Consider the following 16,879-nt stretch of genomic DNA (forward strand, 5'->3'; position numbering starts at 1 on the left):
TGTGAATATTCTTTTGTGGTCATTATTTCTACCACATCTCATTTTCTCACATCAAATTTGCCAGTCTAAATTTTCTCAAGAATGTTTGATTCTTCCTTCAATTTTTCAGTCAATAACAAATTTTACCATATGCATTTTTAGCTGCTGTCAGTTCCATTTTGTGTTGATTTTTTTCCCTGACAGATCTGATTTTTTTTTTTTTCAGGTCAATTTTTGCAGTTAGAACACTCACATCTTCCTACGACTAAAGTCAGCCTCTTTCCTAATGATTTTTTTTTTTAAAAAGCAGGTCTAAAACATACTTGAGGGGTCAAAAATCCAGCGTCCAAATATCCTGTGTCGCTAAGAGAGACCAGTGATCCAGAGGGATTATGAAATCCACCCAAGGTCATACATCAAGTTCATGGCAGAGTTCTGCTGGGTTATGTTAGCATCTATGACTCCACTAGTTCAGTGAAGGGCAGAGTCCGAATGTAGGATAAGGACGTGCTTGATGGTGTCTTTCCCCCTTACCTTCTCAGTCCCTCTTCTGAGCCTAACAGAACTCCCACCGACTTGCCTCTCTGAAAAATGGCAGCTGGGGCCACATTTCAAATCTTCTTGGCTTCTCCCTGCTTCCCAGCGAGGCCCGCCTTAAGCTGTGTGTGCACTGGGGTGACATGATTTACAAACAAGCAGGACCAAAAAGGAAAAATCCTCTCTTGTGGAGAATTAGGTCAGTGGCAGAGCTGGGGAGGGGAGGGAATCCAGACCTGGTTCTGCCATCTTCCAGTTCGCCCCACTTGCCTGAAGCAGTCAGGGCAGAGGCCCACGGTGCTGTTGGGAAGCAGACATCTGGGCTTGGGGGCGAGGAGCGGGGGCAGTGCCTGGACATGTGTTCTTGTGCAGATGCGTGCGAACATGTAAGCGGTCTGGTTTCCGGCCACTCGGGACTCCCCCCACTCTCGCTGTGTTTGTCTGGATTACTCTAAGGGGGATATTAGTGTTGTCTAATAACGGCCTCAGATTTATCTAGGGATTTGTGTGATTAATTCCCAAGCAAAGTACAGCGGATAGATTAGAGCTCAGCCTGTGCAGTGGGTCTACACTCCCCATTCTCTGCCCCTTCTAATTGGTTTTGGGGGAGGCTCTCCTTTCCCCTCCTTGTTGTCCTGATTGTTGAAGGCTCTAGCATTTAGCGTAGGGTAGTGGAAACCATTTTCCACTGCTACAAAGCATGAGTGAGTGTCTGGGAAGACAACAGAATCTCCAAGTTCATGCTCTTGTTCCTTTTTTTTTTTTTTAATTTTTATTTATTTGACAGAGAGAGAAAGAGCAAGCACAAGCAGGGGGAGCAGCAGAGGGAGAGGGAGAAACAGGCTCCCTACTGTGCAGGGAACCCCACACAGGGCTTGATCCCAGGACCGTGGGATGATCCCATGACCTGAGCTGAAGGCAGATGCTTAACCGACTGAGCCACCCAGGCGCCTGCTCTTGTTCTTTTATGAAAGCTGGAGAGATGTGGCCACTTGCTTTTCTCTCCCAGTTGCCACCGCTGTCTTCTTAGTGCTGGATTGGTCTCCCAGCCCCCCTCTCAGGGCACTGGTGGCGCACTGGGAACAGCGGTGAACTGTGAGGCGGTTGACCTGAATTCTGGGTTTAGTGTCAGTGTTGTCCAGTGGGATGGACATGTCGACCTGGTCTTGGGTTTGTGTCTCTCATCGGAGCCTCAAAGGATCCTGTACCACTTTATCGCATGGATCGCAATTACGACGACATAACTAATTATCTGGTTATTTGTGACCCATCTCCCCAGCTAGACCTGAACCTCCAAGAATGCACGCCCCACCTCTGTCTTGTTCACCCGCCATCCCCCTAGTGTCCAGCGTGGCCCCCAGACATGGGTACGTGCTTTGGATACGTGTCTGTGGAATGAACTTGTTAAACAGATTCTGCTTGACACCGTCGAGTTCTTCCACTTCTAAAATCCCGTGTCTCTCCTACTCTGTTTTCTCTGAAACAATCACAGAAATAGCCCCTTTTGAGTGTTCTTACTGCTTTTTGAGCTATAGTACCACAGAACTTATAAGATTAAAAATGGTGATGACTAATAACACTTTAATTCAAAAGACACATTACGGATACATAAAATACGAAATTCCTTCTAGGAACGCCCCCTCTGCTTGCTTGATCTCTGTTGTTCCTGGCAGTGGAATGCCACCCTGCCTGGCCTTCTGAGTTCCTTCTGCGGGGGCCTGAGGGTTTTATTGAACCCTTCAGAATAGGGCTGGTACTAATTAGTAGGCTGCATGCATGGTTCTTGGACTCAAAAATGATTCTTTTAGGTGCAGAGCAGATCCTGTACGAATTTCACATCACAACACACCCTGCTTTTCCAGGGAAGAAGTCAACCTTGCTAATTTTCTGAAAATGAAAGACAGCAGAGTGTTTAAGGGAAAGCAGAACCGTTGATGGGGCTTAGTAGTGAGCCTTAGGACTACTTGCTTTCTTCTGAGGTTCCCAGGTCACTAGAAACTCCGTTTCTCAGGGCAGATGCCCTCAGGAAAGAATTTAGTTGGAAGTCTCCAGCTTATGAGTCAATACGTGACCCCCTCCTGAAGCCCATGGCAGACGCTGCTAATCAGGCATAACCCCCTTTTCTTCCCAAACCCATATGAGGCTGCAGACTCTTTTTTTTTAACACCTTACTCCAAAAATGTCACTAAAGAAAACGGAACAAATGTGTGCTAAGCATTAGACATTTTAGATGTATTTGCCTCTTTTGATCCTCCTGACAAATGTGAAATTGAGAGAATAATCCCCATTTTACAGATGAAGCTTAAGCAACTTATACAAGGTCATAATAATAGCAAGGCTGGTATTTGAGCTCAAAGCTTTCATGCCACCATGCCTCCCAGGGAGCCCCACTCTCAGGGGTGTCAATTTGACCACTGGTCAGTTATGATGAAATGTTCTCTCCACTTAATTGTTGCTGTCCATCCTCTGGGGACCACTTCAAGGTTTCTCCAGCAAATAACTTTGAGGCATTCTCTGTCAACCCTAAATCCCGCATTAGCACTAAGTGCAATAATAGGCCATAGAGGGCCACCCTATCATGTTTATCTACTCTCTTGGCTTATTAGATTTACTACTAACTGCATTCAGGGCACTTGTTTTTTGAGTCTCCAGTGCCTAAGTCGGTGTCTGGCCTGTATCACAGTCAATAAACGTTAGCTATTTTGAATTGAACCCGACACAGACCTCGCTATGGGAACAGAAAGGGTGAGGATAAAGGCTTATGGCAAATTAAAGCCTTCCCAGCTGTTCTGAGAACCTCACAGCCAGCCTTTTTCAAACTGTATTCCATGAGATGTTACTAGGTGTTTTACGGAGGGAGAAGTGTCTGGTGTTCAAAAACTTTTGTAAACCTGAATACTGTATCCCCTCTTGGACTTTACAGTGTGTCTTAGTGTAGGTTAGGCTTTCTGAAGTCTAGCCAGAGAACCTTGTTTATTTTTGTTTAATTCACTTGCTTCTAAATTTATTACTCGACTACAATTTTTTTTTGTCATCGCTGTTGGCAAGGAACCCCTATTCACATTTTGCTGGGTGTTGTATCTTTGGGAAATTCTGTTCTGGATATGTTGCCTCAAATTATAATTCTTTCTCTGAAATATGGGTTCTGATGTCATGGATACTCTACTATATTTACTGACCCTTCTTTTTTTTTAATTCAAGTATAATTAATACACACTTATATTAGTTTCAAGTGTATAGTATACTGATTCACAATTCTATACATTTCTCAGTGCTTATCAGGATAAATGTATTAATCCCTTTATGTATTTCACTCTTCCCCCCACACACCTCCCTTCCAGCAGCCACCAGTTCTCTGTATTTAAGAGTCTGTGTTTTTGTGTCTTTGTTTTGTTTTTTAAATTCCTCATACGAGTGAAATCATATGGTATTTGTCTTTCTCTGACTTATTTCACTTCGCATTATACACTCTGGGTCTATCCATGTTGTCACAAGTGGCAAAATCTTTCTTTTTTATGGTTGAGTAATATTCTGTTGTGTATATATACCACATCTTCTTTACTCATCTATCAATGGACACTTGGGGTTGTAGCTATCTTTTGGCTATTGTAAATGATGCAGTGAACATAGGAGTGTACATATCTTTTTGAATTGGTGTTTTCATTTTCTTTGGGTATATACACAGTAGTGGGATTACTGGATCATATGGTAATTCTATTTTTCATTTTTTGAAGAACCTCCATACTGTTTTCCATAGTGACTGCGCCAGTTTGCATTCCTACCAACAGTGCATGAGGGTTCCTTTTTCTCCACATCCTTGCCAACACTTGCTATTTCTTGTCTTTTTGATTTTAGCCGTCCTGACAGGTATAAGGTGATATTTCATTGTGGTTTTGATTTGCATTTCCCTGATGATTAGTGATGCTGATAGTCTCTCATGCATCAGTTGGCCATGTATCTGTATGTCTTCTTTGGAAAAACATCTATTAAGGACCTCTGCCTGTTTTTAAATTGGATTTTTTTTTGTTTTTTTTTTTATTTTGGTATTGAGTTGTATAAGTTCTTTATTTATTTTGGATATTAACCCATTCTTGGATATATCATTTGCAAATGTCATCTCCCATTCAGTAAGTTGTCTTTTTGGGGTTTTTTTGATGGTGTCCTTGGCTAATGACCATCACTTCTTGCCACTGGAATTGGCGGGCCCACACCAGTTTCTTGACATTTGCCCCCATACCCCCAGGATCTAGATTTGGGTGGTTGACCAGCAAGGGAAGAAATAATTGGGAATGGATAGATGGTGTATGGGAAAGAAAAAGACTTTGAATTCAGAGAAATCAGAGTTCAAATCCTGGCCACTACATATGAATTATGTGAACTTGGGCGTATGAACTTCCCTGAGTCTTGGTTTCCTTGTTTGTTAAGTGGGGATAACAACAGTATCTATATCGGAATTAAATGAAGTCATATATACACAATGCTGCCATAGGTGACATACATATAGGAGGTCTTCATAAAATAGCAGGGATTATAACTGAAAATGAACACCATGTCTTCTGGGTCATATGTTTAAGTTTCTTTTATAATATCATTGTGAATAGGTATTCTATTTAATCCTTTTGATACTAACTATGACAGTGAAAAGAGCTTCAAGGAGGGCCATGAGTTGCCTGAGGTCACATAGCTGGTTGGAAAGTCAGGGCTCAAAACCTGGGCTTCTCTAAGCAAAATGCGGTGTACAGATACAACAGAATATTATTCAGCATGGCAAAGGAAGGACATTCTGATGTACACTGCATGGGTAAACATTGGGGACATGACGCCAGTGAAAGAGGCTAGTCACAAAAGGATGAATGCTGTTGGAGCCTCCAGGAGGTTCCTGGAGTCGTCAGATTCGTAAAGACAGAAAGGAGAAAGGTGGTGGCTGAGGGGCTGGGGGAAGAGGTGTGGGCAGTTATTGTTTAATGGGAAGAGAGTTTTAGTTTTACATGGTGCAAGGAGTCCTGGAGATGGATGGTGGTGACAGCTGCACAATAGTGTGAATGTATTTATGTCACTGAGCTGTACGTTTAAAAACGTTAAGATGGTAAATGTTATGTGTATGTTACCACCAGAACAAAAATATTTAGGAAAACCCAAAAAAATTGGGGCATCTGACTCCAAAGGCAGGATTCTTTCCTGCATATAACAGCACCCCCTACAGAGGGTGGGTAGTGGTGGCGGGCTCCCCTTCCAAGGCCCTTTGTACTGAATTACAAAATTTGCAGAACTCGCCTCTGCTGAGAAGACTCACTTGATTCTCCCAGATCATTCTTCTAATTGGCACAAGCCCAAGGAGTTAGTCTTTCCAGAGAGCAAGGAATTCTTGGAAAGAGGGCAGATCTTCGGTCTCATGGAAACCACCCAGTTCAAGTTATAATGATGATTTGCTAATATTGGTTAGTACTTCCTCTGTGCCAGACAACCTCCCTGTGCTTTTGCATAATTAGCTCCTTATAACCTTTACATCAGTCCTACAAGATAGGTAGACTTTCCCCATTTTACAGATGGAAAAGTTAGGACGCAGGGAGGTAAGTTAGTATGGCTGAGCTCATATACAGTGTGTAGAACAGCCAGGACTTTAACTCAAGTCTTCCTAACTCCAGACCCTGCCTCTTAATCCCTGTGCTATCTGCAGGAGACAGGGAAATTGAAGCTGTCCGCATCTCAGCTCTTTTTCCATGAGGATTGACTGATTTCTTTTCCCTCCTGTGATGCACTCCTCTCTAACCTACCAAGATGAGGGACATCCTCTTGTTTAGGTCAGTTTGTCTCCTGATTTCCTGGTGTTCTCTGGGTTGCAGGTGTGTACTCTTCTCCTTGGTGGGTCATGCTCATGTGGGGAGGATGATATCCATTTTCTTTACCTAGGAAGTTGGCATTTGGGCTCTATCTCCTGGCTCTGCCCACCTGCTATGAAGACTTTTCTAAAGCCTGTTGGGTGGGATCCTATTGTAGGTGCCAGCCTCATGACCTAACGCTGGGAAGTACTGTTTAGTGAGAGATGCCTTTTGTTTACAAGGCTTAAACAGCTGGATAGGAGCTCAACTTGGCATTTTCAGTTTACCGGGGGTTTATCAACAAGCCAGCAGAGGCATTCATAATAACAATTTCAGTAAGTGTTTATTGAACATTTACTCTGTGCCTGGTGTTGTGTTAAGCACTTTATGTGGATTATCTCATTTGACCCTCATAACAGTCACATAAATTAGGTACAGTCAGTTCTGCTAGAAAGCTTGTTTTGAAAATGCAAATTTGTTCCAATGCAATTGATATATTAGGGAACGATTTGAGCATAATAATTTTGCCTTTGATTATGCATGATTTTGTCCACAAGAAACACGAGGTAAAGGCAGAAAACTGCTGCCTGCTGAAGCAGGCTGTGTAGAAATCCACAGAATGCACACACCTCGGAAGCATGCGTGCTCCTTCAGTTACCAAGTGTGCTGTGAGCTGCACCCATGCACATCTGGTGTTACAACTCCGCCCAACATCAGTGCATCCTCCTCTCACTACTTGGCGACAACTCACAGGCTTCCTGCTTCCACAAGCACATTTCAAGTCTTTTTCAAGGGCTCTAGTGATTGTAGTGTTTATATATTTCTTAACCATTTAACACGTGTAAAACTGGTTCCTATCTTCTATTATGGGTCATTGATGAGGTTTTGGGGTATCTTGTCCCAACTTGATTTTCCCCATTAGCTCTGTGGTTTTTACCATGTGATTTTGCACCGTGTGGGTGACTTTTCGGAATGTACATGTGCTTCTAGCAGAACTGACCCTACTGCCATTATTTCCATGTGGCCGAAGTGGAAGGTAAAACTAAGCAATTTGACAAAAGTATTTGTAATCACTAGTGGTAAAGTCAGGATTCAAACCCCAGATTGCCTTACCCCCATGTCTGTGCTCAAAATCCTTAAAACATTAACCAAACCAAACCAAACCCTGTTGTCTGAGCTGATCTTTGATTGCATGTGTAACAAGTAGACTCCTTCTTCCCCCAACTGTCAGTCAAGCTCTGGTTTCTCAAGCCACAGACACTGCAAGTATGTTAGAGCCTCTAAGGGATTTGGGCACCATGGTGACCCAGCCCATGGGCGTGCCATCCGTGTTCCTTCCTGCTTTGCAGCCCGCTCCTCTCCCTGCTCCTGCCTTCCAGGCTGGCTGGCATCTGACACAGCAGCAACCTCTCTGCTCCTCTTGCAAGCTGGAGTCGTTAGCATCAAAGAACAAAAGCAAACAGAACCAGGGCTGGGGGGCCGGTGCTCAGTCTTCTACAAAGGCGGATAAATGGGCTCTGTGTTGGGGATGAAGCTAATACCACCTGGCCTTTTGTGGAGAGACAACTCTTCCTGTGTTTGAAGAGCTCAGACACTGAAAACTGGGAAGAGCCCCAGAACACAGGAAGCCCAGCCGCTTCGCCGCTGGAAGTTTGCTTTAGCTCAGCTCACAGGATTGTTTCTGTATTTGTTCCTGAAGTAAAGGGAAGAACCTTGTGCTCACTCTCCCCAGGGGCAAGAAACGACAGGCTATTGGAGAGATGGAGCACATGCCTTTTTCCTCCTCCCCTGATGTAGTCAGGGGTACTCCTCAGTTGAAGGCCTGACCTGATGCTCGTGGGCCTGGGGCAAGAACATACATGGGCATCTGCCTCCCAGTGGGCAGCCTCCCTTCTCTCTACTTCCAGCACTATGAGGATGCTTGTGGACATTTGTGTGGACACCCAGCCTGTGGAAGTCCACAGCTCCTGTAAACTGCTTTCCCTCGGCCATTGCTTGACACTAGTGCACACACATCAGTGGATTGGTCAGCTTTTGGGAGAATGGACTCCAGTGAATGTGGGGCCATTTGGGCAAAGAATTCTGAGTACCTGATTGTACTGTACGAAGGGGTTAGTGGCGGGTGTTGCTGGTTCTTGGTGGGAACATCTTGTGGGCCCTGTGGACTCCTCAGATCCTGGGGTGGGATATAGCGGCAGTAGGGACAGATAATAACCCTCTGCAGCAAATAGCCCAGGGCAAAGACTCCAGTTGGCCAAGTCTATGGTCATATTGCATTTGACCCCTTCCCTCTGCCCTGGGCTGTGCCTTTTTGTCACTTCTGTGAGATGCCCTATATTCCTATCCCTAATTTGTAGCTCAATGGGTCAGATGGTTTGCTCTTTTATCCAGAAATATAGCTTGACCCTTACTGGTTATGCTACTCTGAGTATGGGAGATATTACTAAGATAGAGCCTCCTGTCTGGGTCTTAGTTACCATACCTGTAAAACAGGTTGAATAACACTCCGACCTGTTAGGGTTTTGGTGAGAATTAAATAAGACGAGATATATAAAGCACTTAGCACCAGCACCCAGAGAATATTCAATTAGTGAAAGCTATATTATGAGTTGGTAGTGCTTTGTGTCAGGGATAGATAGACATTATCCCATTTTTCCCCCTACATTTACCCTTTGACATGTGATGCTGGATACAGTAATTGGCTCAGGAAGAGACACATGACCTAAGCTAAACCAGTGAGAGCCTTCCCAGGGAGTTTAACCAAAATTACCAGGAAATCAGCTGCTCTCTTTTCTCTAGTACTGCCAGGTTTTGTCTTTGTTACATCAGGGGGACAACCCATGTGATCATGAGGGTAGCACTGGAGAAAACAGTTGTTATTAATTTAGTAGGGTATTAAGACAGACTCAGAGTCCAATACCAGCTCTCTCTGTCCATAGTTGTGTGTCTTAATTTCTCTTAATTTCTTTTCTTGTGTGTAAATGCAGATTCCAGTATCAATTCAGATGGTCTAGTAACCATTCAGTACACCTTGCTGAGCACCTACTGTAGAACAGACCCAGCTTAGACGCTGGAGATACAAGCAGTGAATGAAACAGACAAGACTGCTGTCATGAATCTTGTATTTAAAGGGGGTTATAAACAATAAAAGCAGAGACCCATCCTGTGATGTCAAATAGTGATTAGTGCCATGAGGAAGGAAAAGCAGGGTAAGTGGCAGAGAAGGGTCCCTATTTTAGAGAAGGTGGATAAGGAAGGTCTTTCTAAGAGAGTAATATTTGAGCTGATACCTAAAGAAAATGAGAAACTGTCTTATAAATGCCTGACAAAGACCATTCAGTCCAGGGGCTAGCACATGCACAGACTGGTGGGACCTGCTTAATTAGTATTAGTTACTTCTATTATGACCAGGTCTGAAGACTGGCTCTTGTGACCTTGCATCTTCCCTCTTCTGTGCCCCTAACTCTGGCACTCATGCTGATCTTGGAAAAAATTTCTGACGAAAACAAATTCTCACCCAGTCTGGGGCTGCCTCTGTTAGGAATGCCATGCTCAAAGCAGGGATTAGGGCAGCAACCCAGGAGAGGAAGGATTTGACCATGGCTGCTACCCTTCACCTACTGCCTTCAGCATCACAACCAGGGAAGAAGTAAATTAGGGCATTCCCACCTTCACTCAGTACCCCACAGACACTTATCCTGTATTCAGCAATAACCTCGGCCACAAGTGCGTAAAATCAGCACACTTATTTTAAAGCTCAAAAGGAAACATTTTCCTGTAGTTTGAGGGAGATCTGGTTCTTCTAACCATGGGGAAAAAGTAGGGACCCTCCATCTGCTGCTGTTGTGTTTACAGAAGAGAGCTCAGCCAGGGAGTCCTCCTGTCTTACCCTTCATTTGGACTACATAATTTCACAAGGGAGGAGTCTGAGATCCCAGACTCATTACTTACACACACATATACACACACACAAACACACACCCCACGCCCCTGGATAAGCTCTGGGGAGTGTAGGACAGGCTGCACAGCCAGCCTCCTGGAGGCGAGGCCCAGCCAAACCTTTTGGGACCCCACCTGGTGAACTCTGTCTTGGGTCTGACCTATTTTCTAGGAGAGAAAATAGAATATAGATTTAAATGCAGTGGTGCTCTGGAAAACTACAGGCCCAGCAGTGTGAGAAAATAAAACAGTGGTGGCGGGGGGAGCAGAGGAAGTGCTGGTATGGGTGAGGATGCCACCTCTCCTGGATCAATCTTATCTGGTTGTCAACTGCCTTTTCTTCTGCAATTTGCCCCCATTTTTCTCCATTAAAAAATTGATATACAGACACACATTTACATATTTAGTTTTCCTCTGACCAGTCTTGGGGCCCAATGCTGCTCCCCCAGGCACAGACTCCAGGCTGAAGACCAGTAGTAAGCACATACAGGGGACCTCTGGGGATGGTCGTCTTGGAAGTGGGACAGCAGCAAGGCATGGAGACAGAAACATCTGCAGTTCATCCTAGGTCAGCCTTCCTTGCTGTGTGATCACAGGGAAGACTTTTAATACCCTTGTCCTCTCATATAGGAAAGTAATAAAATTACTAGCTAATGTCGAATAGGTACTATTCCAAGCTCTTCACAACCACCCTAGGAGGTAGGAACTACGTTCATACCCATTTTACAGATGAAAAAACTGAAGCACAGAAAGCTTCAGTACCTGACCCAAGATCTACGTAGACCCAGAGCCCGAATCCTGGCAATCCAGCTGTGGCTCTTCCTCTCTGTGCCAAGTCTTCTGACTTGGCCTGAGTCACGTGACTACACTTGGAGTTAAGGTGGGGGTTATCTCTACCAAGCCACATGGATTAAGGGTGGGAAAGGGATACCCCAAAGGACAGCTGTGACTTATTACACAAAGAAGGGGTGAAGGATGGACAGACAGTATAACAGACGAATATGGTTGAGGTTCCTTTTCCCCCGCTTCCCCAGTCAGCCTTTGCATTTCATTCTGTTGGTAAGAATCGAATGGAATGTGGAGATTCAGGTTTCTCACTGCTTCTTGTCACCAGGGGCCAGGTGACACTGTGTGTCTCTATTCTGCAAGTTGGACACAACGCTCAGAACTGCCTCCAGCTCAGTGACACAGCTGGAAATTGAGCCAGGACCCTGACCCCTCACTGAAGGAGGTTTTCTTGGTGTTCTTGTTGCCCGTCTTTGGCAAGAAGAGATGCTGTACGTTTTATGCTCAGGACTAGAACTGAGGCCAATTAAAGCTTCGGGAGGGAATGGAATTTTTTCGAATCCCTGTTCTTGCTCTCTTATAACCTTTTACCTCCTCCTTGCCCCACTTCCCACTGAGGAGGAGAAGGGAGGAAAAAGACCCAAGAGACGAGAGGGCTGGAGCCTTCATTTAAAAGTAGAAGGGTTGAACTGAAATCCCACACATACACACAGCCTTAATTCCTGAGGGCTCTTGGTGTTTCCAGGGAGCCTTCTGGTCAACATTTTTTGGTAATTCTGTCTCTGGTAATTCAAAATGGTAACAATCAGCACAGCTAATATTTATGCAGTGCTTGCCTTGTAGTGAGTTAAGTGCTTTACAAGTATTTAATCTCATAACACTGCCACGAGGGAGGTTCTGTTCTCTTCCCATTGTACAGCTGAGGAAACAACTCAGAAGCTCCATGATTGACCCACAGCTATTCAGTAGGAAGGGATTTGAATCCAGATCTGTCTCCAGAGCTTAAGATTCTAAACACAATGTTCAAATGGGCAGCTTAGTATTTAAAGAACTTTGGGAGTTCCAAGGTATCATGCCTCCCTTGGGTGTTGGTGCCTCCAAAGAGCATGTTTCCATGAACAACGGTGTTGACAGTCCCACCACTGAACTCCACCACATGTAAATAGTTTGATATCCTGTTTAATGAAGGGGTATTTTAACGACCACTATTCTAGGCAATCCATCAGTCACAGTTAATTGCCCTGCCTAGTTATTTATACAGAATGTTTTCCGTTCCCACCTCTTCTATTTTGCCACTTTTCTTCTTGCTGCCACTGTACCCCTGAATCTAACAGCTCACCAGAGAATCTGAAAGGGGGTGTGGCTGAGGAATGATTCAGAGCTCTCTAGAAGTCTCTTTGGGCAGATACAGCTTCTAGGCTGTAGGCTAGGTGTGGGCTGGAGAAATGCTTAGCTGTTGCTGTGGGTTTGTCCCTCGTGGATGTGGGGGCACAGCTCTGTTAGGTCAGTGCCTGGATTTTCCTGGGGCAAGAGTTCCAGTTCCTATGGATCTTGCTGAAGCTTTCCAAATCTGATTGCAGCAAATTAGAGGCACAGTAGATAAAACCCATGACCCACTCACAGCGTAGCGAGGAGGGTCCCCCCATGGCTCCAGGGTTCTCACTTTAACCTACAAATGGAATTTGGGTCCCATATGCCTCCGAGGGACCTGGGTCTCCATGGAATAAATGTTGAAATGGGTGGGATTCAAGAGGCCTAGAGTCTTATCTAGTCTCTGTACCTGAACTAAGTGTGTGACCTTGGGCACGTCTCTCAACTTCTTTCATCCCCCAACTTTACCAAAAGTGAATTAAGCTGGATGATATTTGTGGGCATCCCAGGTCTACCGTCCCATGATTCTACGTGAGTCACCGGGATTGCTGGGATGGTCAGTGGTTTCCTGAAGCAGCCCCCTGTTCCTTCTCCTCAGCTGAGGTATATCCTTCAGGTTGGGTCTAGAGGTTTTGACAAAGCTCTGGCTTGCTCTTGGTTTGCCTTCTCAGCAGGATTCTATCCTACATTCTAGGGTAGGAGGAGGAGACTGTGTCCATGAAGTTGATGGGAGTGAACCGTTCTTCTTTTTTTGAAAGTTCATTGGCTTAATTCAAATGTCAACCTTCCTAGGGCTGGATGTCTGTTTGTAGTTGTCAAAAGTGATTTGAAATGGCAATTCCTGTCATTAATGATGGGGTGAAAAGCAAGGAGAAAAATTAAAAGGGGAGGCAGAATTTCAATTTGTATGGCAAATGATCTACTCATGCACCATCTCCTGAGTACACACTGCTGTCTGTGATGAAGGATGGTCACTGGAGTACTGGAGTTTTGTTATCTTCTATCCTTCAGTCCTATATGGTACATAATGCTGCAACTGGCTCTTAATTCTCATGCCTCTTTTTCTTTGTTCCTCAAGGAAGTGGCTTATTATTTTTTTCTCTCTGTGGGGAAACTTACTTGACATCATGTCCAGTGTTCTGTATCTGGAGGCGAGGAGGATTTGCTTGGGTGGTGTTATGCAGAAATCAACCAGAATATTTTAACCAATATTCTTGCAGGATTCCAGTCTGCTTGGCTCTTCAGAGTCCTATCTGATTCCAGGATGATGTCTTTCCGGACAGATGTGAAGCTCACCTGTCTTGCTACATGCACAGTGGAAAGGGAGCTTAGTCCCTTGCCTTGCATGGGTGGTTTTTGGGTGAAGGTGGAACTAAGTGCTCAGAAGCTGAGTACCTTTGGGGTCTTGCATGAACATGATAGTCATGCAAGGGCACATTGCGTTGTGTGTGTGCTTCTAACACTCTTCTTCCTTTTTCTCCCCCTTTCTCTCCTCTGCCTTTCCCTCTCTTTGAAAATGCTGCCACAGATGTCAGTCAAGGTCCAGGTGAGTCTCCGTGTTTGCACAGCTGCCGTGGAAATTTCCCCTCTGCCAGATTGTGCATGGTTTGATTCTGAGTGAGACCTTTTTCTGGGGACTCTAAACAGAAGAGAGATCTAAGTACATTGCATTTTCATTGATTTGGGTTGGGAAGAAATGCCTTGAATTGATGTGTTCATATTGGTTTTGAAAACCGTTTTAAAACCAAAGGAATGTGGTTCCCGTGCTTATACAGTCACTTCCTTCTGACTAACATTTCTGGGTAAATCAAAGAAGTGGAAAATGAGCATTTTTGGAAATATTTTTTAAAGATATTCTTAAGATATGAATTCTCCAATTTAATGAGTGTTTTTGCCTTATCATACATAGACCTACTTATCTTCTATAGTTTCATGTGGTTGAAAGTTGAAGATATGACATACTTAGCGTGGAAAATATGTGGGTGAAAGAAGTCTTCTTTCTTTTTATTCTAAGAAATGGCTTTCTCCCCACCCCACAATGAAATTAGCAATTTTTAAATGGTTATGTAACTAATACATGCTCACTGTATTAACAAAAAAAAAAAAAAAAAGAAAAGAAAGAGGAATGGTTTTTGTCAATGAACAAATGGAAGGACCATTCTTATGCTAATTGTGCATTTCTCTTGTTAAAATGCATATTCATCCAGGGTTCTAATTGTAAGCATTGTGTGTGTGTTCATATGTGCAGGCACACACATATGTACACACACACACACAGACTCATATGAGAGGATACCATACATGGGTCAGAAGTGTCAAATGACTTAGAAGGATTTGAAGACTTTTCTTTTTTTTTTTTTTAAGATTTTATTTTTATTTATTTATTTGACAGAGATAGAGACAGCCAGCGAGAGAGGGAACACAAGCAGGGGGAGTGGGAGAGGAAGAAGCAGGCTCATAGCAGAGGAGCCTGATGTGGGGCTCGATCCCGTAACGCCGGGATCACGCCCTGAGCCGAAGGCAGACGCTTAACCGCTGTGCCACCCAGGCGCCCCTGAAGACTTTTCTAAACTGGATAGAATTTTGAGTTAAGAAGAGTAATTAACCCTACCAAATGAGAAGGGAATATCATCATTCTTAGCTATTTCACATACAATTTCTTGTTTAGTCCTTTTAATATTGAATTCTTATAGTATCAATACAAGGCCTAGGTATTGTTATATCCATTTTAATATAATGGAAATTGAGGGCCAGCAGGTTACACCATTTGCCCAAGGTCATAGGGTTCATCAGCGGTAGCACTGGGATATGAACCTAGGACTCTGGGACTCCAAAGTTCATGCACACTGCATTGGAATGCGCTGAAAATTCCATCACTGAAAATTCTCAGCAATTGAAGGTCTTGTAAACATTTCCTAATGGGACTATTGTCTACTTTTCTTTAGAAATAATATGATATCTTCATTATTAGCAGTCCTTTTTCCAAATGAATTTATCCTTTTTTTGGCTGTCTAAAGGAATCAACCAGACTTAAGTAGGGTTTCTGACCATTGATCTATGTGATATATTACATAACATAAAACAATAATACAATATCTCACAGCTAATACGGTTCCCTGTCTTTGTTTTCTTCTGTCCACACCCTACCTTTCAAAATAAATGGTGTTCCAACTGATGCATAGGACAGCATTTCCTAGGAAGATTCCATTAAATTAATCTTCTATTTAATAATATTTTACTCAACAAATATTGAGAACTTACTGTGTACCAGGCACTGTTCTAGGCACTAGGGATAAAACAGTGGACAAAACAGAAGACAATCCCTGTCCTCATGGATCTTTTATTCTACTTGAGGGAAGACAATGAACTAAAGAACTGTAAAGAACACACACATATTACATGTATGTATATATTACATATATTGTATGAGAGGGTAGGCGATGAGCACAGGGGAGAAGAATGAAACTATTAAAAACTAAGTTGCTAATTTATAGAGGATGCTCAGGAAAGGCTTCTCTGTTAAGATGATGTTTTCTGGAACACCTTAAGGTGGTGAGGTAGTGAACCCAACAGCTCAAGTATTGGTTGTAGAAGTGCCTCTTGGCTCAACCTCTCCTCCTCCTGGTTCCTGGCAGAGATGTGACCTGGGGTCTCCACGTTGGCTTGTGTGTGCTGTGGGAATGAGTGGGGGCTGAAATCCCGCCTGCATTCCTCTTGCCAAGCCTGCAGTCGTGGGGTTCCCTCTGACCAAGAGTTGGGGGGCACTTTTTTGTAATTCTCGCAGAAGTGCCTATTGGTCCTTTTGACCCAACAGTATGAAACAGTATGGCGGAGTGAAACACAGCAGACACACAGGCTCCTGTCTGTCTTTCCAAAGGGGTGGAGGTCAGTGGATGCCCCTCCCTCACATAACAGCCCTTGTAACTAGACCAACGCAGCCCTGTTCCAGCTGTACAGCCATTCTTTCATCTTATTCTTTTTTTTTTTTTTTAAGATTTTATTTATTTATTCGACAGAGATAGAGACAGCCAGGGAGAGAGGGAACACAAGCAGGGGGAGTGGGAGAGGGAGAAGCAGGCTCACAGCGGAAGAGCCTGATGTGGGACTCGATCCCATAATGCCAGGATCACGCCCTGAGCCAAAGGCAGACGCTCAACCGCTGTGCCACCCAGGCGCCCCTCTCATCTTATTCTCTTAATAACCCTCTGAGGTGTGTCCACTGAGTGCCATTTTTCTGCTAGGAAGTTGAGGCCAGGAGGTTAAGTGATGTGTTGAGGTCCCCCAGCCATCGAGGAGCTGGGCCAAGAGGGGATTCCAGCCTGATTCCAAATCTTTGTGCTGCCCTTGGGGTGTCAAGAGCTGATTACCCATCCTGTAAGTCCCCACCCCAACCCCTTGTTTTTTGGTGGTTTCTGAGTCTGACACGGGTCACTAGTTCAGCACCTTTC

The 16,879-nt window shown here is 44.1% G+C and overlaps 1 protein-coding gene across 1 annotated transcript in view; it reads left to right on the forward strand.

The window, feature by feature from the left end:
* The window catches only part of NRXN3 (neurexin 3), a 1,691,473-nt gene that overhangs the window by 239,092 nt on the left and 1,435,502 nt on the right, over positions 1-16,879 (forward strand). Inside the window, exon 5 of the mRNA XM_034643175.1 lies at positions 13,960-13,977. Within this exon, the coding sequence (XP_034499066.1) occupies positions 13,960-13,977 (18 nt within the window). The remainder of the gene's footprint in view (positions 1-13,959; positions 13,978-16,879) is intronic.

The sequence above is a fragment of the Ailuropoda melanoleuca genome, chromosome 14 (genome assembly GCF_002007445.2).
Source record: "Ailuropoda melanoleuca isolate Jingjing chromosome 14, ASM200744v2, whole genome shotgun sequence".
Taxonomy (NCBI): Eukaryota; Metazoa; Chordata; class Mammalia; order Carnivora; family Ursidae; genus Ailuropoda; species Ailuropoda melanoleuca.